This window comes from Temnothorax americanus, unplaced genomic scaffold (genome assembly GCF_048541705.1).
Source record: "Temnothorax americanus isolate GAGA-0224 unplaced genomic scaffold, ASM4854170v1 Scaffold9, whole genome shotgun sequence".
NCBI lineage: Eukaryota > Metazoa > Arthropoda > Insecta > Hymenoptera > Formicidae > Temnothorax > Temnothorax americanus.
The window spans coordinates 5,768,512-5,794,304 of NW_027509812.1; the positions used below are offsets into that span (position 1 = coordinate 5,768,512).

Genomic DNA, 25,793 nt, shown 5'->3' on the forward strand with positions numbered 1-25,793 from the left:
TATATGAATCAGAGATCACTCTCAGCAAAAATGACTTATGTTGCTTTAAATGTTGTATATAGGTATTAAAACCATAAATCCCACTTTAACGAAAATATATTAAAGTTACGATGAGTAAATGTGTTAAATCAAATTACAATGTAAAATAATTTACGTACACGATTGAAAAAATTCTGGGAAAAGAAATGAAATTCGCTACATATTAATAATTTTAAAGAAAATATTCTTCGAAGACGATACATATTCTTATCACGCGCGCGTATGCGAATATATCCATATTTTTCCCCAACCTTCGCGGGAGCGGCTGTGAATACATTTATTTGTATTAATGCATATATACATCTGCAAAAACGCTATAGCTTATATGCATACATATGTATGATGTATGTATACATATATGTTTACATAGATAAACGTCAAATCCCAAGATCGCAGGTTTTGATAAAGTTCGTGATTTACATACACCGGAGATATAGAAAAAGCAATGAGCGCGAAATAAAAATTTATCAATATATCATATTTTTTTCTTTAATACGTTATGCAAACACAACATTAATGTTTAATAATAATATTAAAATATATTGCTCTTTACTAAAGATACAACCAGCAGATATTGAATGTATAAAAATGCATAAGAGTTAATTACTCATTAATATGTTCTTTTTTATACATTCAATATCTGCTGGTTGTATCTTTAGTGTAAAGAGCAATATATTTTAATATTATTATTATTATTATTATTTATGGTTATCTTGGCAAAGTATGTATATGTGTGTTTTATGGAATTGCATATTATACAATAATTGATATCTGCGAATAACATTTCTATACGTTGCCAGAAACACAAATTTCATTCTCTCAATAACGCTCGCACCCCTAAATAATGCAGGTCAGAAAACAGTTTTTATGAATACGATTCGATGACCCAATATTCAGTGAAATTCTTTCCAGGTTTGCTCGGCAAGTTTTTCATACAAAGTGAAAGTAGCAACCGGCTGAGAATAACCGAATATCCTTTGGAAGCTTCAGTCTATGCTTGTCTTTCGAAAGAAAACGTCGGTCCAGTTGGATTTATCAAATTTTCCGGGAAATATGAATTTATGTATATACATTTAAATATACATTTGCTTTTAAAGTTCTTGTATATATCTGGATATGTTACAAAACTGTGGTATATTCCTGAGAGAAATGAAAGAGAGAAACTAAAAAGTAAGTGAAATTTATTTCAATTTTAAATAGAATATTGTTATTAAAAGTACTAGATTTGTTTACTAAAAAAATTAGAATTATAACACTTAATTCACGTCAATAATTTAAAGACTAATAAATTTTCATTTCGTCTACCAGTCTACCTAAAGAAAGTTTGATACGTACATATCATATTTTTATAATATCATATTTCCTTTATAATAATTCACAAATATTATTAAATGCATGTATATGTAAAAAGATAATGTATTTTAAACCTTTCAATTTATTTCAGAAAAATCAAATAGGGGCAATGAAAGATATCGGTAGGGTTCATCATCGTTGTTAACCCTGAAAATTTGCTTTACTTAAAACAGGCGTCTAAACAGATTCAACGGCTAACTATACCTGTCGAGGTGCTCAGTGGCCAAATCTGCGGTCCATAAAAATAGTTACAATGTTCTACCGACGCGTATGATGAAAGAGATCCGTGACGAGTCGGCACGAGCCCCTAGCGCAGCTGTGAGAAATGCACACCTATAGGTACTAAGCATCGACGGGCCGCGCGCGACCATAAAATGATCGTAAAAACTTAATTTTACGAGAGACATAATATATTTGCCACCACCACCGCCACCACCAACGACATCGGCATCGCCGTCGACGAACAAACGGTTGCGAACCACGGGGTGAAATTTTGTAAATGTACACAAACTCCGCAAGACCTCGTGCCGAATGATCGGACGAACGTTTGCATGCAGAGAATTTTCTTACTTTTTGAAAACCTTTCCTTATTTTCTGTAATGTAAAGAGGACAGGATTCTGAGGATTAATCATTGAAAGTGTAGAAGTGCTATGATGTACAATCTATACATTCAATTAATCGGAAGGTAAGTAATTATAATAAATGGGGAAAATTTTTTTTTGAATTTGAGAATTCGGCACCGCGTTTCTTCAATAATCCATTCAACCAGTGTGAATTGAAGTGGAAAAATTAATCGATACAATCAGGGTTGTATTAATATATATTTTTAAAATGTAAGTGAAATATGTGCATTATATACATTTACAATATATAATATATATTCTTGGAAGCAACACGTCATATATAGAACTTTAAATGGTAATTTCTAGAAGAGGAGATCCCGATAAAGAAGTCACTCATCGGTACGAACCGAGTTGCAAAGCCGTCCCGCAAAGAACATTTTGGAACGACGGGAACTCGACTCCGAGCCCGAACATTATTCCCTTTACGACCAATTAGTAGATCCAGAAACATACCTACCCTGCTGCGGTATGAAAAAAAGGAATGAGGAAGAAAGAAGTCGCCAAGCCACAAACCTGCGGTAATCTCCGAAACGAACTTCACGAATCAGCCGGCGCGGACGCTATCCGAATTTTTCTGGCGAATGTTAAAACGGGATGCCGAAAACGCTGAAGTTAAGGAATGTGTAATCAGCCAATTCCGTAAGGTGGGTGGTCCCGATACGTGAATCCCGCTTAAAATGACCGCCGTGTCATCGGAACGTGGAGAGAGGCGAGCCGTCACGCTATCATCGATGATACTTACGGGAGGGAACGGATGTGAAGCCGGTTAATGTGCACGTACACGTATGCTCATCGATTTTTCACTTACACTTATCTTTACATGTCCGCAATAAAAGATCTGTTCCTTAACAAAAAGCCTGTATATCGAAATGCGCATTTTCTGACCGTGCGATTTTGTAATAAAATCAACGACAAATGCGCATGTTATTTATAATCTACATAAAAAATAATTTAAAAAATATATATATAATCGGAACACAACAACAATGCATTATAAATTACAACAGACGCATTAGCAAAAACGTAAATGTTAAATAATAATGTACTATTTAACTATTTTAGATAATTAGAGAAAAACCGATGAAGTAGTTTATATAAACATCTAAATCTAAATTAATTCTTTCGAAAGATAAAGGATTAATGTACGATAATCACAAATCTTAACCACAAAACCGTAGAGTAGTAAGATGACTAAACATTAATAATAGGTAGTAGGAGTAATCTGCACTACCAGCAATTATTTTAACGATGCATATTAATTAGGACAATAAAGCCTCTTACGAGGGTATAATTATAATATTGAATTATGGGCGACGTTTATTCTTGTCACGCAATATTAACGACGTAGCCTGTTGCCGTTTATGCGTTCATTCACAAAGTCAGACATTGGATTAATAAAAGCCAAATGTGTGAAGCTACTGTTGCGAGCAAATCCATCTGTACTTTTGATGTCTTCATTTCCCTCGAGTCAACCAGGGAAATATTAGAAAAGAAAAAGAGAGAAACACATAACGTAATAAATTTCTCCATATATCATTACTCGTCGTCTCTTAAGTAGTTACATAGCGCTTAGATAAGAATTTATATTAGGTGTTGCACAAAACAGTTCGCGTGCAAAATTAAAGAATATGTAGAATTTGCAGTTTTTTTTTAAGATAGGCAAAAGTCAATGAAAAATTGTATTAATGGACAGACGGAATGTTTTAGGCAAGTTGGCGTCCTACTAAAGACGAGCTGAGTGCGAATGGAAAGAATATTCAATAATAAGATCCTCCCGAAATCAGGTTTATATTGGACAGGTAAGTAGATGCACTTTTACCAAAGAACATTATCCTAGTCGCCGCTTGTGTATCTTACACGGAAGCCCGCTTAAACATTTTATGGGGTGGTCGGTGTAATTTGATGGCCCATAAAAACGCCTAGTCTAGTTTTTCCCAGAGCATCGTCATCCGTCGTCGGTGCAGGCCACGCGCCTCCTTGACGTTTCATGACCACGATTTTCTAAACATCGTTCCATCACGCTCGGATTTACGTCTCTTTAGCCTCCGTAAGGCGTAACACGCGCGCAATGTTGAAGTCTCAGACGATTACAAGATAATATAATGTTATTTGTAAGGTATAAATCATTATAAAGATAATGTCAAAATTGTAAAACGATGAAGAAAGATGGCGTCTACTCGGATCTTTGCCGGCGAAAAATAGGCCTCGAATTTCTCGAAGAATTCGTAAGTAAAGAGAAATTTATATATTTGCATGTTAAGCTATCGCTCGAAACGGAACTTGAAACTCGTTGCCGCGAGTGAATCAGCCTACTGCCGACGCCGACGGTGAGGCTGATGGCTTGCGACGACCAATGAAACGGCATCGCCGAGGTATTCACTATGATCGAAGTAAGCCGAAGCAGCCTTGAAGCAGGAAACGGGAAACGTGGTGGAAATTGAAAATGTGATGGACGACGGGGCACAGGGGATAGAGATGACGATCCGGATATTGGAGTGAAGGTGGAAATGTACGGAAATTACGAGAGAGAGAGAGAGTTGCGTTCGCGTTCCACGTGCGCGGATTACGTTAATGCGTTATCACGGATTCTAGATTACAACTATGAATACTTGATACTACATGAAACGCAAATAGCTTCAAGAATATGGGTTATCTCTGTTTGCTCAAATCTAAAGTCATTAAAACTGTTTTTAAAAGAATTTTACGACTAAATAATTAGCTTACACACTTTTAAGTTTGATTTACATATAAAATAGCTTGAAAACTTCTTTGTTTTTCTAGCAATAATTATTGCCAATTATAACCAGAGTTGCTACATCTCGATAAAATGTTTAACATATATCATATCAAGTGCCCTACGATAAGGCGTGATAAGGTCAAAAGCCAAGATATAAAACGACCACGCTGTGGCACAGCTGATACGCTACATATAGCAATCTAAGTTGTGTTTATAGCTGAATATATATGCATAGCAATCCGGTGAATCGTGGTAGCGCGAGAAACTCATTACCCCGTGGCGCGGGTATTAGCATATTTAGAGACTGTTTCCCCCTTTCTTCTCTTAGCTCCACCTATCATCCCTAACTTTATCCCCCTCTGCCCTGTCTTCCACCACTCTACGCAGTCTGTCAAGCTGCGCATCCCTCGCCGCTCGTAAGATAGGATACAGTAAAGCTAATACATTACCTTGACGGAAGAAGCCTTTTGATATTATGATTTCTTCATGCCGAGATTAATCATACACGATGCAAGGTATTGATTCGTCACACAAATCGTGGCAACGTAATTATATTCATAGCATAAATTTATAACATTCCCAAATTGTTCGTTGACTCAAAATGGCAACGGATATTGTTCGAAATGTCCTAATACTTTATTGTTACACGCACAAGTATATCTAAAAGGTATATGAGGTGCGGAGAACCGGAGAGAAGGCGAAGTAATTAAGGAAGCTCATCCTAAGAGACAATTTAACTTAATGAGGGGCAGTCTGATCCACCCCCGGTATTTCTCATCCTATTCTCCGCCTCCATCTCGTCGGGCGGCATACCATCACCAGTTCTCCACGCTCTATTCTTTACTCAGTTTCACATTTCCTCCCCACTTTCCCTAGATTTCGCCCGACTGACATCTGCTCTGTCTAAAAACCCGCCCCTTTTATCTATCCGACGCTATAATAAAATTTCTAGATGAAACGATATGTAATCACTATTCCAATCTACGCCCAAAAATATTCCGAAAATAAAATTTATTTCGTCTACCGTGATGGAAAAAAATCCAAGAGAATTATGAAAAAGCAATATTAAATAAGAAAATTATATTTCTGTAAGAAATTAAGTATTTCAATTCTTTGCATACTAATACGTAATAATTATATACGAAATAGTCTTAGTAATATAACGTTTGAATTAATATATAAAAAAATTAATTTTATAGATATTGCAAATATTTTACACTCACTCATGTATATCTAGCTTTAACTTAAAAAAGGAAATTATTATACGAATAATTAATAAACTCATTTGGATAATAAAAGACTCTGTAGAAATTGTATTGATTAAAAAATCAGTTATTTTTTAATTTGCCAATTAAAATAAATAAATAAATAATTAATTAAAAATGGTTTATTAAAATATGATTCCTTTTTTTAAAACTTAAAGAGGAAGAGAGAAAGAAGAAATTTTTTCCATTTCGTTTTTAACGTTATTCAAAATTTACAAAAACGATGATTTTTTTCTGCAGGTCCCTGATCCAGATCCGTTACGGCAAGCCAGATTCTACGAATCGCACGCATATGCCGACGTTTACGTTTGATGGTTGTCGAGAAATCTTCGTTTATGTATTGCGAATCTCTGTTTATATTGCTACATTTGCTCGTCAGCTGTATTACATGGCACAGTTTACTTAACTGTTCGTAGGTCTCATTAGTCTGAAAAATCCTGAACTAATCTTATATCACGATAACTAGTTCTATATTTTTGTAACTTATTTCATATTTTCGAAATCTCAGCACACTCATTGTTTTATTTTAATATAACACACGAAATTACTTATATTTTAATTAATTAGGTATAAAATAATCCTAGCATCAAAATTTAATCTATTTACACATATAAATCATATATAAATTTTTATAGTGAAACAGTTAATAATGTCTATCTATATCCTTTTCAGAGATTATCTCAAGTATATAAAGTAAACTAAATATAAAACAGTCTGGAGTTTGGAAGTTTTTATTGGATCCATTCTTGTATTTCGTATTTGTGAATCACTGAAGTTCAAGCAACCAATCCGAGATTCGGCTATGAAACATTAACGGAAACACTTCAGACGGTCTAACGAGCACTCGGCAGTTATATGACGTATTATCTTCAAAAAGCTCCAATATTAATAGCTATTTGTGTGGATGAATATTAGGTACCTCAAAATAATACAAGCCGCGGCGCACCGTACTTTTAAAAAATAGATATCCCTTTAACGCGCGATAATTTTCAATAAATAATCTGTACAATAAATATGCATATATTATATCATAACTAGGCGCACATTTGTTTCTGAAGTATTTAAAAAATATGAATAAATGTGTGAGACACCTTTTAATGCTATGAGATCATGCTCTCGAAATTAAGATCTGACTAAAGATTTGGACGGTTAAAAAAGGCAGGGATAGGTAAGTGATAAATAATGTCGGGTAACACTTTGCATTTTTTTGACGATAGATCGATTATGGCGAAAAAGTGTAACGAGTTGGTACCTTGAAGGGTACGTCTATTGGAAATAGGATTTAGGGTAGTTGGTGGTGTAAGGGTCCACTGAAAGGAGGAGCCCTTGAAATTATTGTTACGGAAAATAGATGGGGATCCTCGATAGAATCTTTTTCAAAAGGTAAATGAGATGGAGATGAAAATGAGAAACATAAAAAATGAGTGATGTAAAAGAGACAACATACGATACATACAAAATATTAAACAGCACGTTGTTCCAAGGTTTCGAAAATTTGAGATAAATTATAACTTTTGCGCGAGATAATTTATTATTGTACTAAGAAATGGATCTTCTTGAGAACTAAATTAAAATAAAAATTTTTTATTATTATAAATTAGTTTTGCAATAATAAACCTTGTAAAAAATAAAGCAGAAAACACTGTTAATCATGTAAGAAACAATAATCTGAAGAAGATTGTCATTTCAAAAATATTCTATTAACACAATCTCTATAAACAATTTTAAAGTAATAATGTGTAAAATTAATCAATAAAAAAATTGAAACAAATGTGTACACTAGCATACAAAAATTTTTCCTATCTAAAAATATATGTTTTGTCTTTATTTAATCACTATTAAACACTTTTTATAATAGTTATAATATAATTGCACATGGGTGGCGGTAAATAATCAATAATATATATTCTACGCTAAAAATAACGATAACTATCATATTCTCATTGGTTTGTATTTTTATCATTAGAGAAAATAATGATCTATTAGATTTTGTATTATTTTTAATATTAAAACTTTAATATCTAAAATATTTTTTTTCTAAGAGACCCGCATTTTCCACGATTTGAAGAACTTTGATTAAATGAAGTTTCGGTTTGATATAGACGCCATCTCTGTAAAACTGCTGAAAGTTAAACCAGACTAGATCGATAAAGTAGAAAAGAGCGAGTCGGTATAAATCTCTGAAATGAAATGAGAGTACTTCTATCTCGGAATTCCGAAAATTACGGAACATATAAAAGTGCGGGTGGATAGAGAGAGGGGCGATGAAAGAGGGCGGTGGTTTAAGAGGGTGACACCACTAGGAACATGAAAAGTTATTTTTCCGGGCGGAGAAGTGGTTTCATAAATTTCTGCCGGCCCAGCGTAAACAAAGGAGGGTTCAAAAGGGAGTTGAGATTGTATTAGTCAAACACATAGTGACGTCAGCCCTATCTTGAATTTGAATAAAACCATTGAATTCGATCCAAGGAAATATATTAAGTATTGAATGGCACTTTCTCTAATATATAATATATTTATTGAATGATAATATCGTTTCTCTATCTAAAAAGGATGTAACAGTTAATTTAAAATAAAATCGGATATTAATAGGATCCATTGTACGGATTTAAATCAGAAAAGAAGAATGACTATAACGAGCAATCAACATAAACTTGTCGTCAGTCATAAAGTAGAACGTTTACATATATCACCGGAACGATCCGCCGACTTTGCATCGCGGGCCTAAACACACACATAGGAAGTTGATATAGAAGTCTATTCTTGTAAAACAAATAATCCCTGCAGATCCGAGGTGCGGATATCTGTCTGTGCAGAGTGAAGAGTTTCGTAACGAGTTGATTAATGATATGAATATGGAAAAAAGGATAAACGTAGAAAATGCAAAGAAATGATTTCAAATTTGTATTTATAATATTTTCATTAAAAAATCATCATATTTATTTGCAATAGAGCATTTATCTATTCCCGAACACTCCTGAACTAAAAAAATAAAGTTAACAAGAAGGAGAGAGAAAGAGCCGAAACATGGGGCACGTAAAATAAAAACTCGACAGAAATGCAGGCGGTCTCCTGCCAAGCGAAATATGCGGGAGTCGGAAGAGGCGGGGGTATATACGCGGCTGCAACATCAAGTATCAACAATATTGCTCACGGTCTCGGTCTTTTGACATGCGAAAAACAAGACGAAGACGCGACGGTATCCGCAGAAGAAGGTTCTCCTGCCCTTCTGGTGGGGTTCCGCTCTCCGGACCGGCGAGCTCGCTGCAGAAAGAGTCTTGGAATTCAAAATGGCTGTCGCGGGATCGCGCGAGTCGCTGTGCGTGGGCAATCCATCGGCAACACCATCTCGCGCTCCGTGGCACGCGTGTGTCGCTGAGGAGCATCACTTGCGGCCATGATGATTCTCGATTTCAAATTATAGTTCAATATTTGAAAATTTAATCACTTTATTAAAAAAATTAACTATATGTTGATTAGAATGGAATCTTAAAATACAATCTTAAAATAAAATCTTTATTCATTTTATGAGAAAATATCTTATTTATTAAACAATAAACTCTTTCTACCTGAAATAAATTTAAAGTTTTTTTGGAAATTTTTAAATAAAAATATATAAACCTGGAATGTCATGTGAATAATATAACTAAAAATATGAATTTTAACTGTATAACTTTTATACGTTAAATATATCATTCTTCTATTTGTAATATTTATGTCATAAGCAAATTATGATAAGATTATGTTCCTCATAGTAACAAATATTTTCACAATTTGTAATTTTTCTTAATTTCTTATTTCACTTAAATATCTCAGATAATGTTATCTCATAAATTAGAAAATGTTTGAAAAATTCAGTAGCATTATTAAGTGTGTGATTACTAAAACTATTTGATTATTATAAATAGTAATAAATAAAAGCAAAAAAGTTAATTATTTCTTGTTTTACATATAAAAAATAATATTCTCAAACATGTCGAGATTCTAATTCTAAAAAAACTCTTATTCATCATTAAAATAACATTTATATTGGCACAATATTTAATACTCAATTATATACCGCAATATTGGAACATGATTATATAACGATTACATAAATGGCGACTGAAAAATTCAAAAATACGACAAGCAATATTAAAGATTTAAAAGTGGAGGAATCAAAACTGCTGACTTGCAAGCGGCCATGCTACGGTCCACGCCATCGCGTCCGACGGCAGCCATGCTCCCTATATATACTTTGAATATTCTCCACCTATCGGCCATCCTATTCCGAGGACTGGTAAATCCGAATCTAAATCTTTATCGAATACGACGCAACTCGACGATGGAAACACATCTATCGACGAAACTAGAAAAATGAAGCTATATAAGTATTATGCTACTGATTTATTGTACATGGAGCAATATATTAAACTGTCATAAGCATTCGTCGATTGGAAATATCGGCCAATCGTGTAGGTCAATCATACACGAATATCTAGAGTATCTAATAGTTTTCTCATACGAGCAGAAACTCAGCGCGCCATTACCGCCTACCCGTTCGACCACCCCGAGAATATACTGCATCTTTCTCATTCCCTCATCGCTCTCTTTCTCTCTCTTTCTTTCTACCTCCCTCTTTCTCTCTCTTTCCAGTTATCTCTCTCCTTCCCCTCTCGCTCTCTGGATTCCCTCGAGTATCTCCACCTTTTCTCCATCCCATTTTTATTCAAATTCATTGGGAAGCTCCGCCGCGCGAGTAGGTGCTCCCAGTCCGCCCGTTACCGGCGCGCTCCTCCTCTCCACTCGTTCGCCGCTCGTTCTTTTTTTTTCTCCCCCTCGTTTTCCATAAATTCTGAATTTTATTTAGTCCGCTTCGCACCGTGCCATTGCGTAGTCTTCGTGTCTTTATACCTACGCGTTTTACCCGCATTGTAGCCGAGTACGAGAGAATACCGTCTGTTGTATCAACGAAAAGATACCACACGCTTAGAGTGCATACACGGTAAAATCAGAAACATATGCCATTGTACCTACAAGGTATTCCGATCATAACGCATTCTCTCTCGAGTTTATGGATGTGAAAGATCCAATTGAGGAGATATTTAGAGAGGAGAATACCATTTAACATCAAAACATTTGATTTCGAGCAAATCTTTTCTTAGCAAAAGCAATTATCGTCTAAAATTGTTCATGTTAAAAAAATGCATTTTCTTAATATCCAATATAAAATATATTATGTATTCAGTATCTCTCTCTCTTTTTTTTTGTTTTGTCAGTACTAAAATTAGTTATTCTATTAAAGAATTGTTTTTTCCATCACATTAAAACGAATAAATTGAAAAATTGACCTAGCTACACACGGAAAAAAAATTAGCTACCGTAGCAAATCTATAGTCATAAAATATGGACAACTAACATTTTTTTGCTGCGAGAGCTGTATTTTTAGCAATAGAAACAAAACGTTGTGCTACTATTGCTAAAAATATAGCTCTCGCAACAAAAAAAATGTTGGTTGTCCATATTTTACTTCTTTTTTTTCGTGTATAATTTACATCTATAATAGTAATAACAAAAATAGGTAAGTAAATATTATATATATATATTCATAATTGTGTTCAATAATTACTCTGCAAATGAAACTCGAGGATATATAGTTCGCAAAGATATTGTAAGTATACATATGTATGCTGGAAGATAAAATTTTCGGGTTCAGCGACGCTCGAATATATGTATAATAATCAACGATGAGCAATTTTGATAGCAACGTTATTTTATATACTTTATATCTCTTGGCCTCGCGCAAGTTTGCTCGATCATAAGATATGGCGGGTGTGTGTGGTATGCGTTGATGCGACGGTAGAAGGGTAAGAGAGCGAAGGTATTCGTGCAAGGAAGAACAAAATAATGCTGAACATGCGCGCCATTGGAGGGTCGTAAAACGAAGAGGATCGAATCGCAAGAGTTGATAGTTCCCGGCATGAGTTTCTTTCTACAGCACCATTGTCTAATGAGATTGTCTTACCATAGTAGAAATCTCGATAGTCGAATGAAGATCGTATCTATACGAGCGAACAAATTATGTTGTAGTACCATCGCGTTGGAATGTAGCATATAGTGACTATTTGTAGATGTAAAAAAATGCCGTATGATTTCATACAACATCGTTCTTTAACCATTTCATTAGTTTTGCAATGCTAACAGTCGTTCTTGCGTTCGTGATTTGACTTTTTAATTTTTCGTGAAAAAAAAGGGCTTCGCAAACGAATGAATATTACACAATATCGCGATTAACATTATATTTCATATAAATGCAAAGTATTGTTTTGTTTCAGTAATAACGAAACAGAGTCGGCTAAAGAATTGGATATATTCAACACAAAAGCATTTCGCGGTGCTTACGACAGGATTAATAAAACACAATGGATAATAAAGCTAAAAAAAATTGATCTAATATTCCAATTCAATAATTAAGTTCAAATAATGAAACGATTCAAACTAATTCGATTAAATCAATTTTTTTTGCAGGAAGTTTGTGGTAACATGCGTAATTTTGTGCTGTTTTGAAGAATACAATCGGTCCGCAGGAATCACCCTAATGGCAATTACAAAGTGACATTTCAACTCACCTTGCGGCTATAATAATAATGACGCAGAGGTCGCTGCGGTACGACGACAATCCAATGTCGTCGTGCGTCGCGGCGGCAGAAGGGCGTAGGAAGGGGACGCTTTTGCCCTTTTCCCTTCCAAGGGTCTCTGTGACCCGGGTAGCTACTCCATGCCGTTCCGTTTTTCAACTGCTGAAACAGCCACACATTGGATTCGCGTTTAACACAGCTCACAAAAAACATGGACATCGGGTATGTTATTTTTACGAAATTTCACGAGCATTGTTCTTATTCGGCGCGTGGATTACAAGAATGTCAATGATCCCTGCTGTAATAGGGATTACGATGTCACTGATAAACGTTTCTTTCAAATCTGTTCTTGAAGATGACGCGAATCACACAAGTTTAGCGCCATATTACACTTTCACAAATCCGATATGATGAGAGAATTGTATACAAATTTCCAACCGTAGAATTCATGATCTGCGATTGAAGACCTGCTTCGAATTGTTCATTGAATACAATTATAAGAGTTCTCCCGCATTCCCTTTATCCGTTTCTTTATTCGGAAACGCAAAGAGGACGATGATGCGTTCGCGGTAACGCTCACACTACACCAAGCGCTGCACAATGATCGTTAAACGCGTTCTGTATCGATCGTCCGCCACAGAAAAACAGGTGAGGAAGCAGCAACGGAGCAATCATCTGGTACCACCACGTTCAGGTCGCGTCGACACGCGAGATCGCGGGGAGAACGCGTTGTGTCGTCGGGATTTTGACTGCGCTTAGCAGCCACGGCGGCAAAGGCGAGGCAAACGTTGGTGAACGTAACGGAACGGAAATATACACCGCGAGCTGAACGAGTTAGTTCGCTGCCAAAGCTTGGCAGCACCACTACGCGAGAGACGCGTGTAACCAAGACCAGAGAGACCGTATAGGTACCGGCCAACGGGATTTACTATGCTCGAACTGTACCGGCCTTCTCTCTCTCTCTCTATTTTGCTCCCTGTCTCTTTCTCTTGCCCTCTCTTTCCCGCTCTTTCTTTCTCTCCTTCTCTTTCTCTCTCTCTCGCTCCGTCGGCTAAGGCAGCAGGCAGCAGCGGTAAGGCAGCGCAGCAAGACGAGTTGTTGCGAGCGACACGTAACAACGACCGCCTCTCTTTGCCTCGCACACTCTGCCGTCGCAAAACCGTAGGATGGAGTCAGGTCGAAGCAGGCCAATCAGGCGCCCAGCGTATCTACCTGCGGACTGCCTTCTGTGTAGCACCTGCAGGCAATATGCCTCAGCCTTATACTTTGTAAAATGCCGGCTCGCGTCGATGACAGATCGTCCGCGGTCTACCTCGGCTCTAACCCTTTCCTCTTTCGCCGCTTCTGCGTTTCTTTATGCCGAGGTTAAATTACCACGCGAAGCCAACTAGCTGGTACTATAATGTTCTCATGTCGTCGCATACTGCATAGCAATTGCCAAGTCGATTTGTCGATGATACGTCAACAAAACATTCTTCGACATACATAGCGTATATATATATATATATATATATATATATATATATATATGAATATAATTATATTCCGAGAAATAGTACATGTCAACAGAACTATACGAGTATAACATATTTTATTCTCGGTTTCCTCTTTTTTCCTCTTTCTCTTCCTATATATAGACTCTTATAGGCGCTGGCACATCAGTCCCGAGATACATACACGAAAGGAAACGAATCCGTGAAGATAATTTGCTCCATCTTCCAATCGGAATTTCAGGCCGACCGTGGAAAGAAGCGAGTCACTATGCCACGAAGCAGAGCACCGCAGATTGAGTCACTAGCCGGTTTTATTTCGGTACCTGTTATTGGCTCTCTTAACGCTCTCCCGCAAATGCGAAACAAAGGTCCGCCATTGATTGAACTTGCTAGCCTCTCGGAAACATTTAACGCTCACTTGGACATCCCTATAGCGATAGAAATGCCGCGTTTCTCGCGGTACTAGCGAACTGTCAAGACCGCTCATTTTCTCCTGCCATTATCTTCTGCCGTCATCATTTTCATTGCTATCCTCATGATCAGTAGCGTGGAAAATATAAATCGCACGAGATCGCCTAACATAGCCTGCGAAAGTTTCGCGGAACGTACGCTACAAATAAACATTCTGTAATTCGATTGTCAATAAATAATATTTCTATGAGTTATATCTGATTGCATTTACAGATAATAAGTATATAGTCACATTATTGCACACTTTGTTAAATCAACATTAATTTCGATTCAAAACGATAAAAGGAGTTTGTCGACTTTCTAACTTTTCGCATCTTAAACATGATTTCCCCTCATCTGCTCTGCATTGAAATGTTAACTATATTTGCAAGTACAACGAACATCCGATCAATGAACTCTCTTATGTTCTCGAATTAATACACCAACTTATGAACATATCTGATTTTCGCGTAATATTAAGTCGCGGCAACCCATCTTCATCGACTATTTTTAGGACGGGCGATAAAAATGTCGAGTATCTTTATCACTTACGGCGGCGCGGCTTTTGAAGCTTTAAGAACTTTTAATTAAAATACTTTGGGCACATAACAAGCGTGCGTCGTGAAAGGAGCGGATGGCGGCGTGAATTCTAAAATAGCGGCGTCGTGGAAGGAGTGGATTTGATGTTGATGTCCACGATTGGTTAACTCCGGTTGTTTCGAGATCTTAGGTTCGGCCCACGATATCTTAATAGATTGCCTTCTACTTGAATCGCGCGTCATGGCCGTCTGTTCGCTCGTAGGGATACTGTTTCGTTTCAAACGACCATCTTATGCCAATGGTTATAAATTCACAATGCGAACCGCAATGATTTTATTAATACTAATAAGCCTGTCCAATCCAAATTCTCGATAGTTCGAGTCGTATAAAATTGGGAAAAATTGCAAATGGTCTTATAATTATATGTCCAAATTTATCTATCAGCTTCATCCGACGCGCGAGTAACAATTATTCCTCGTTAATATTGTTAGCAATGTTTAGCATTCGCGTTTTATACCACGTCATCATTCGCTGAAACATAACAGTTGTTTCATTACGTGTTGTCGCGATTACAAATTCAAAGCTCGATGCTGAAGAATTTAACGCGAAGAACCAGCGAGCGATCAGAGCCACTTCGAGTGCATTTAGTGCCTTTTATGTTTATTATTTTATAGCGATGTAATCTGTAGGCAGTTAGACTTAAATAGGCATCAGCCACCGTGTTTAAATAACGGTGCTCGATGGGTTTGTGAAGTCGTAATTTATCGTTGATCATCGTTCGTCAAAAAGGCCATCGGGCGCACAAAGTTCGAACCTACGCGGGGCAATAAATTTACAACCTCGAAAACCAAAGCATAAAACTTGTAGCGTATCTGTAGCAGATATCCATAAGTATACACATATACCCACGTAACCGTCGTTGTAGATTCTTTGATCTCTAAGACCTCGGATCAGACGGCAGAAACCTGTGCTACGAACATACATTATATGGAAATATAATGTATGTTTAATGAACTGAGTCCCAAAGAAAATTTATTATCTATACAAATTATGATTCGATCTTGGAAAAAAAAGGAGAGAGAGAGAGAAGACACTAAGAACGCGGTACATTCAGATATGGTTTCGGCATCGTAACGATTTACCCTAGCGATTCCTCACGCGTTTTTTCGTCTGTAATACATGTGCAAACTAAGTTAATACACGATTGCATTTATCATCACTCCAAGCAAACAATCACGTACAGAAACAAAAGCGATAAAGTCATTAGTCGATGAATTTAAGCATTGAATATATTAGAAACGACTAATAAAATCGGCAAGGCCGTTTCACTCATTACAGAGTATCTATGACTATGATGATTGTCGCGGGACATCCAACGAATAATCATCGAGTAAATTACATCCGAATATTTCCTTTCATATGAGTCATTTGTCATACGACGTCTATACCTTCTATAACCGCATTTTTAAGTCCACGGTGAGTGTAAAACAAAATCTTTTCTATTAAGAAAAGAAGAGAAAAATATATCATAAGCGGAAAGATGTTATATTTATCTTTCCAATAAAACAAAAAGCACGTTGAGGGATGTTATCAAATATGATAACATTATTTAGACATGACAGTGTAGTGTATAATCTTGCCTCAAGAATTTGACAATGTTATGTGCGTTATTCTAACACATCTTTGCTAGAAGCAAAGAACATTTTAATATAGCTAAAATAACCCTAATCTGCATATATGTATAATTTATAAAACAATAAAAAATGATTCACTATTTTTTGTAACATAATGTTAAAATGTGTGAATTTTATATAGTCGATTTTGTAATCTCTTTTTTCTGTAAGAAAGAGATATCGGTCTATTTATATAATATTCCTGAAGCTACCGCGTGTAACCCGCTGCTTTTAATGCTATATAAATAGACATATAATAAAGTGATTGATCACCGAGTTCAACTATCACGTGTTACAAGAAGAACCAATAAAATCGCCAAGGTCGTTTCGCTCATTAAAGTATTTATGATTGCAATTGTTATGGGATATCGGTCACAATTATCACCTATTTAACTTCGCGCCGGACGATTTGTCTTCGACATAGCGCAACGCTTTACAGCTTGGTCCAGTCACACCGATAGAAGAAAAGGGAAGACGGGGGAGAACATAAGAGCTCATAAATGCGAATTTAAGAGACGCAATAAAAACACATTGAAATCGAGAGTGAACGAGCGGAAGCACGTGCTTCAACTACCGCGGGATTTTGTTCGTCACATCGCTTCTCATTTGCGAATGCGCTCGACGAAAAGTGCACTTCTCTTTTCTTCTGATCTTCTTCACTTTCTTTCTCTTTTTCTTTTAATATTTGTAATTCTAATTAAGGCAGTTATTTATTGAGTCAAAGTTGATCTTGACATAAAACAGATCGTCACAGTTAATTTATATTGATTAAATGCACATGTTTTGTTTAATTCACGTGATTAATTTAAATTATTAAATAATCGAAGAAAGAAAATTGTTCTCTGTCCCTATTATTTTGCGTACACCATTAATCTCTGCTGTGCCGTATGTTCTATGTGTTATATATCCTCTATAGTGTAACCGTATTATTTTCCGAATTAACGCGCGAGCTCATAAATTTTCGACAGAAGTGATTCATTACCTCTTGAACCTTGCTTTACACAATCCATCTTGAGACAGCGCATTCGATTTATTTTATAGTCTGGTAACTAAAGCCCTGTCATTATAGGCACAATACCTTTCGATCAATGGTCCCTCTCGCTTCCCTTTTATTAAGATTATACAAAAAAGAGTTAAAAAAATCACCTTCTTAAAGATGTGTTTACTATTTCGAGACAATGTTTCTCCTTGAATTAGTCACGATACAATTTTTTTCTCCCGTCTGTAAATGCCGAAATAATTCAAGGTATAAAAAGGTTTCGACGCGAAAGGTCGAAACTCCCATAAACCGTTTATTGGTACCTGCAAAAACACTCTTGAGTAGACAGACTTCTGTGACATACCTGAACCATTTCTGACTTTTCCAAAATTAATTTTCATTAATGTATTGAGATATTCGTCAATGTTTTATTCTATTCCTTATCTTTATACTTGTAAACTTTATACGAGCTAATCAATAATTCACGATGAATTTATTGAGGTCAAAAGCAAGCTGTATATTTAAAGATGTTTCATTGCAGAGATATATTAGCCTGGGTAGAGAAAAAACGATAGTACTATTAAAATGTCAATTTGTCGCCTTCATAAGCTTCAAAAGAAAGAACTTTTGTAATTTTTATTATGTTATTAATTTCGATTAACATAAATTTCTTGCGCAATAAACTGTACATTTAGTTAATTTTTTAGTGACAAGAAACATGACAGGAAACTAGAAATTGCCTGCGACGTTTACTAACTTAACAAAACGGTAAAAGAATATCTTGGGAAAATTTCGAAACGTTAGGTTTTTGCACCGAAGATTTCAATCTATCAAGAAAGTGCAAGTTCCAAGCAAACTGACTGGCAACGCTGCCTTTCTTGCGAAGACGACGCGGTATCGACCGCGGTTCCCAGAGGCCAAACCGTCTCAACCTCCAAGTTTCTTGTTCCTTCTGCGGTCCAAACAGCCTTCCAGGATTCACGACCCCTTCACCCTTTCGCAGTTCGAGCGAATAATACGATAAGCGAAACGCTGCGAGATATAAAATCGAGGCAAATGTATTTTGGGTGGTTACATCAGTGCTGAATAAAGCAGATAAAAAAAGAATAAATGTACGAGATAAATATAACTGAATAAACGATTACTGAAACGTTGTAAAACGTTTATAAATTTAATGCAAAAAATTAAACTGGAAATCAATCGAACCAGAACGCCAAGATAACACTGCGAGGAAAGTCTGATAAGACTAACAAATTGTTTTATACACAATGTGATTAAGTATATGTGCCATTAAATATATATTTTTTTGCTTGCATACATGCAAGATAAGTATATATAATTTAATGGCACAGCACTAATTCATCGTTAATTATCATAATTAGTTTGGCCACATGACACAATTAGAACTAATCGATTGGGACAAATCGGTATGGAAAACGATAATTAAAAATTGTATACATATTTTACGGGCGAAATAAAATATTATGCCTCGACATAATTTGTCGGCAACGAGTCGCTTCGTCTGACGCGCATTTTAGACGAAATATTAAATCGGATTTAAAACAAAGCCCTAAAAGAGCATTCGGCCATGATTTAAAGGGCTTTGCATGCAGCCGACTGGAATGAAAAGGATGCTCGGATCTCGGTAGAGTGCATTCAGTTATGGAGGCTGGAGTAGAGAAGAAAAAAAAAGAAGAGGGTGGAGGGCGGGACGAAGCGGGGAAGGCAGGAGAAAGACGGAGGGCAAGATGCAGGCGAAAGAAGTGAGGTATCTAATGGATGTGAATATATCGCCGTAATAAATTTCGCAAAAAGCCGACGGAGGGGAAGAAGATACGTAAAGGTTTTCGCTCGCTTGGTCCAGTCTTGGTTGCAGAGCTTATTTCTTGCAGGACGAAGGAAGAAAGAGAGAAAAGCCAAAAGGAAAGCCCTCATCTGACTATATCGGGGCATCACGTTTCCGGTACGCGTCCAGGCGGCCATCTTTCCTCTCTCGTCCAATCGAGGACTGCCGAGCGATGGTGGGGCGAAAACTACCCTTAGGGCGCAGCAGCTCCACCCCGTCGAGTTCTCTCGAACGGATCAATATCGTAGCCATTCCTAACAACGGCCCACAGCTAGAATCCGGGGAAAGCTAGAAACTACAATGTCGAGAAAACAGTCTTAGAATTCACGAGACTATTCCTAATCGTTTTCTTGAACGCAATTGAAATTTCCTGTTTAAAATCCGAGAATTACAAACATCTTATATAAGAAAATGCATTAAAATTTTTGTAATTAAAATTTTTTATTTCTCTCTCCAACTAAAAATAAATTTAATATTACATACAATAAAACTTTAATTTGCATTCATAAATATAAATAACTGTTACAGTGAATTTTTTAATCAACTTGAGAAAAGAAAAAGGATATACAAGAATATTCAAATATATTGTTCGCGTAATATAAACGCATTAATTTGAAAAATGGATACTAATAAAAACATCAATCACAGATGTAAAAACGACTCACGAAATGGAACTAGTTAAGAATAACGCGCATTCTCTTTTATGTTATAAGATAAAATTCAGTAGACACCGACTTACACCCACAAGTTTCCCTGCCAGCCGACGAAACATGGCCGCCGCTCGGCCTCCAAACGCCAAGCTCGAAAGGTCGATATAACGAGAAGACACGGAGTGGTGGAAGCATGAGAAGCATGAAATCCCATCGGGGTAAGAAACCCTAGCGGAACAAGGTATACGTATGGACAGGTAGACCACTTTAATTTTAAATGCTCGCTGTAATGAAAACTTTCCTCATCAAGAGCCGTCTTAATGCGCCGCGCCATCTTGCCATCGAATAAATGTTTGAAGTTCAACTACTACATTATGTCAACGTACCGTATAGTCCCCAGTTAGGGAATAATACATCTTGGAGAGTAATCGCGTTATCGAAAATTATATTAACAGCGATGATAGGATCCACATGAAGACGCGAAAACAATCGACGATAGAAATGTATACTTGTATATAGTTTTGTATAAAATTAAAACAAAAAATATTCTTCTCGAATGAAAATTGCCAATGTCAAATATCCCGTGCGTACCAAAAGTTCCGGAACGGTCAGTTATCTAAAAAAATATTGGTTTATTGGAAAAATGTTTGAGATAAAAGTTGGAGGGTTCAAAAGGGGCAATAAACGATCTTATTAGATTTTGGGATCTGAGACTCGTGTTGAGCGAGATAATTGACCGTTTCGGAATTTTTGGTATGTACGGTATGTATATCTTACGTATATCTTATCACGGTATGTATCTTATAATAAATCTTGTACCTCAATAAGTTCTTTCTTTTAGAGGAAAAGTATTTTATCAAAATGCCCATGTGTTAAAAAAAAAAGTAAGGGTAATAATTTTTATTGAAACGTAAACGTATCTGTAGAATTTAATGTTACAACGTCTCTCTTGCACGCAAACAAAATGAGTTGAGATTTCGTTCGTGAGTTGCTCCGTTCTGAAAGCAGGTCTTGCTATTACATCGACATGTAAGTGACAAGTAGGTATATACACTTGGTGTAACGTACATAAACGTGAGCTGAAGGTGGGGAGTTTCTAAATTGCTATATCGATCTGAGAGACCTCTGGAAAATTTACGAAACGCCATATACATATATAAGAGCACTTGATTATCTCAAGTTTAACTAGCTACTTGATCTATCGTTAATAAAAAAAAATTATCGATCGTTTTAAAATTCTGTTGAATAAAAGACATAAAATTCTTTGCGCTACTTTCCACTAAATTAATATTCTTTCCGTTTCTTGCTTCAAAAAATTATATCGTGTTGTCTTGGACGTACAATCACTGATGAAATAAATATGCGATTTTTGCATTAACTTAAAATAATTAGAGGTTTATTTTAAATGTATGATTTCTTCTCAATTAAGTAATTATATTTAACAGATCCTTTTACACTGAGATCTAACGGAAAAGAACAAAGACTGGGTTTGCATAATAATCGCAGATTCAACTTTTTAAGAATTTTCTGTAGAGAAAAGTCTCCCGAGAGAAAGTAATAAGAATGTAAATTGCGAGCGAAAAGACAGCCGCGATAAAACGATACACCGATTGGTCGATTGGAGGAGTGGTGTGCAGAAGGGCAAAGAGAAAGCCAAAGAAACAAGGAAAGACTACTAACTACGACGAGCGGCCGCACATAGGAGCCGCTCTTTGATTATCCCGTTGGTTGGTATAATAACAAGTTCATGCATGAAGATGTTGAAGCGCATTTGCGCACACGCTACCGCTCTCTTCGCTTATCAACGAAGAAATCTTCGAACGGTGCGCACCGACACGCGCATTGGAATATAATGTGCTTCATTTACATGCTTACATAGGTCCACATAGTCATATAGGTCGATGGAAAACCTTTCCCATCACTCTTGTGCCATATTCATTGGGCTCGCCTTTTCCGTCCTCTGCTCTTCCTTCCTCAAATCGTCCTCTTTGTTTTCAGGTTCCCTTTCGCTCTTTGTTAAGGGACCATCTTCGTTTCTCGATCTCTCCCGCGCGCCTCTTCCTATCTCCTTATCCCCGCCTTAATTCTCTTATTCTTTCATTTTTCTTTTTTCTCACGCGCATCTTTTCTACAACTATCTTTCGATCTTCGCGCGATCTTTCTTCCCCAGCTCTCATCCTGGAGCATCCTTTACATATAATGGTGGTGTCTTCTTTCCAAGATATGTATAAGCGATCACTACTGTAGATAGATAGGATTCGAAGGTTAGTCTGGAGACGTCTTATTTGTGAAACAATGTTGTCTCTCGCGTCCCGCTCGTAAATCCTCATTTCGAATCTTGACTCTCATATAATATAAAGTCCCACCGCGCCGAACCCCACTCTTTCAGCGAAACATGTCGCCCTCTTTCGCGATTTTTTTTCTTTTACGGGTTTCATCTCCGAGCAGGTACCCGTTTCTTTGTTCACTTTGACCGTGTCTGATATAATCTATTCAGCAGACCTACCTCTCTCTCTCTCTCTCTCTCTCTCTCTCTCTCTCTCTCTCTTTCTTATTAGAATTATAACATTAATTATATATCCGTAATACTCAATTTACTCTTTCTTATCTATTTCTAATTTGCACAATTTTTGTTCATTTGCTTATTTGGTTATTTGCTTATTTGCTTATTTGTTTATTGACGTAGAACTACGTCTTTCCCGGAGAGGGGGAATAACTTTGGGTGCACGACTGCAACGTTTTCTTGCAACGTTTTCTGCAACGAAAACATGCAACACTAATATTTCTCGAAAAGTATTAAAGAAAAATATACTTTATTATTGTATGTTTGAAAGCTCTCGATGTGAGCTAAATGTTCCTGCTATTTATTTTGATGGTTTTTATAACCGATTTTTTATCGTATACTTGAAAAATGCCTTGAATTTAAGATCGGTATCATCTTTTCAGCCGAGTTTAGGTCTTCGAGAATTTTCTCCCATGGCCGGAGCTGCGAGGCAACAATCGATAAGATTCTCTGATCAGAATCGCGCGAGTGAACCAATCTCTGGCGGTCTTATCGAATATTGTGCATTACACAGCCGTCCTTATTCGATCGCGTAGTACCACGTCATGATATCAAACACCTAGATCTCTCCTCCTCTCGTCAGTGGCCGACAGGTGAGAAACACGATGGCGACGGACGCGGCGGCGAGCGTGACAAAAACGCACCGGGCGTTTAGGTTACATCACGATCTTCCTCGGGCGATAAATCAGGGAGCCCGAAGCTGCGCGACACGCGAGTCGTAATATTTAAGTTAATGGCTCGGTATAATAAAGTTAATGGCTTCATGATAGCCATTCGCGAGGGACAAGCAGAACCGACCGCCGCGCGTTCGCGAGAGTCGACGAAGAGCCCCGTCGCCCGCCGTAATGAATACACTTTAAGCGGTCCTCTCCTACGATGTGCAAGTGCACCAGCAACGACGTCCGACGGCTCGTGTACGCGCGTATACTCGGTACCGGGGCCGAGTTTTGCATGTCGGTTCGCGTGTCCCGGACCACTTCCAGCGTCGCTACTCGCCATTCTCGCGCGCGCGAAAGGGAGACCGAGAGTCGCGCTGAAGAGACTCGCCTTTATCACCTTATAAAACGAGCGAGTCTCTCGCGTGCGGGCGTAAATAATGGTCGACGGTCTCTCATCCCGAGGAAAAGATACACAACACGCTGAACGTGATACGCGTGTGCCGCCGAACGAAATTGCACTCCGATCGCGGCCGACGCTCGCGACGCGTCAGTTACTTAACGATAAGATCCTTTTAGCGTCCCAGAGCTGAAGAATCAAAGCACGATCAAAATTTTTAGGACTCCATTGTCTTTCCCGATCAGTCTTTCTTTTAAATAAGTGAATCATCAAACATTAATAGGGTAAACTCGGGTAAGACGGCCATACAGCATACGTTATTGAAATGTAATATTCCTGAATTGTCTCTAATATTTGAGAAACATATTCGGATGTCTTCTTATTGTGTTCTATTGAACATAATGAAGAAAATCCATTACAAAATGTGACACAATGTGTACAATATTTTAAAGCATATAAAAAATTGTGAATGCATTGAGATTCAATGACTGCAGAGAAACAAAATATTTCATTATTTAGAAAATTAAATAAAAAATTTTGCATTAATGTAAAAAATCTTGTCAGATTTGTTATCATTTTCATGCAAAATAAACATTTATTTATAAATACGTGTCATAATATTTTTTTTAGGTACATTATAAGCACGTATGCCCCTTAAAGGCTATGTTATTAAATCCCCCGTAATATAGTAATGCAATTCGATGCGTCATATATTTCTGTTCCTCAGATTAATTTAATGATTTTAGTACCAAGGGGAGGAAAGATACGACTGGAGGAAAGATGCGGCTATAAATAAGTCACATCCGCTTATCGGGATAATTTCGAGATTGCTTCAAAAATATTATGACATTTTTACACATCGTAATATTGGATGTAAAGATGTTCGTATCATTTTCCCTTCTCTTCAAATGTCGAATTTTTTTTAAACATTATCGTTGCTCAGAAAATTTAATTTTTAACGCTAAATATCTTTGTGACTTGAAACCTAATATTGAAATTTTTATAGAAATAAAGTGGAAAATAGTATGCATTTTTTAATTTAAATTCAGATTCTTCTTATTATGGTAACTATTTTCTCAAATACTTGTATTTTAAAAACTATTGAAATATCAATATTTTTGTTCAAAAAAGATTATTCTCATTTTTGCCAAAAGATATTGCTCTGCATGCAATACAAATGCGTTTGTTACAGAAAACCTTGAAACATAACGAAAGTATAACGTGTTAGTTAGAAAGTCCGTTTGTTAAGAATTTTCTATTGTGAGCATTCATGTTTCTCAATTTCTTTTCATTTTTTTTGCTATACCTATTTGCCTAATTGCGGTTAAAAATAATGACTCCGCTTTTTTATCTGCGTGCGCGCATTTATCTCTTTATTACTATAATTTCCTCCAAAGAATAATCGTCTTATCCTGTATTGCGCTGCAAGTCCTCCTTGCAACCAACAAAATTGCACTTTCTACTCAAAAAATTGCTACACTGATTCTATATTATATCTATCTTCTACATATGTATAATCAAATATATAAAACGCTCAAATATATTATACACAATATTATCCACATAAGTAAACATCAGGAGATGATTAATTAAAAAATATAACAGTTGATTCGTTGATATAATGTTCGTATTAGCAATCATTGATTAATATGATATGGATTTTAGCACGCATGGCACATTCCCGTGTCGTTAAAGAATACCGTAATTCTTGTTTTGCATGAATGGGTAGGTGGATTCAATTCTTTTTTTTTTTTTTAGTAATTAACTACGTTCGCCTTTTGTTACTTTGTACGGCTGAGTTGTAAATTATTTCTTATTGTACATATTTACCTTTGATAAGCCGCAAGTGGGGTGGTGAACCAATGGCGATAATTCTTCTTCGCCACATGAGGAATCCTGTAATAAAAA

General features: G+C 36.5%; 1 protein-coding gene across 1 annotated transcript in view; it reads right to left on the bottom strand.

Annotated features, from left to right (window-relative positions):
• LOC143908207 (uncharacterized) overlaps positions 1-25,793 on the bottom strand; it is an 83,200-nt gene that overhangs the window by 6,815 nt on the left and 50,592 nt on the right. The window contains exons 6-7 of the mRNA XM_077425659.1: positions 25,716-25,781; positions 12,627-12,797 (exon numbers count right to left, since the gene is read on the bottom strand). Coding sequence (XP_077281785.1) covers positions 12,627-12,797; positions 25,716-25,781 — 237 coding nt within the window. The remainder of the gene's footprint in view (positions 1-12,626; positions 12,798-25,715; positions 25,782-25,793) is intronic.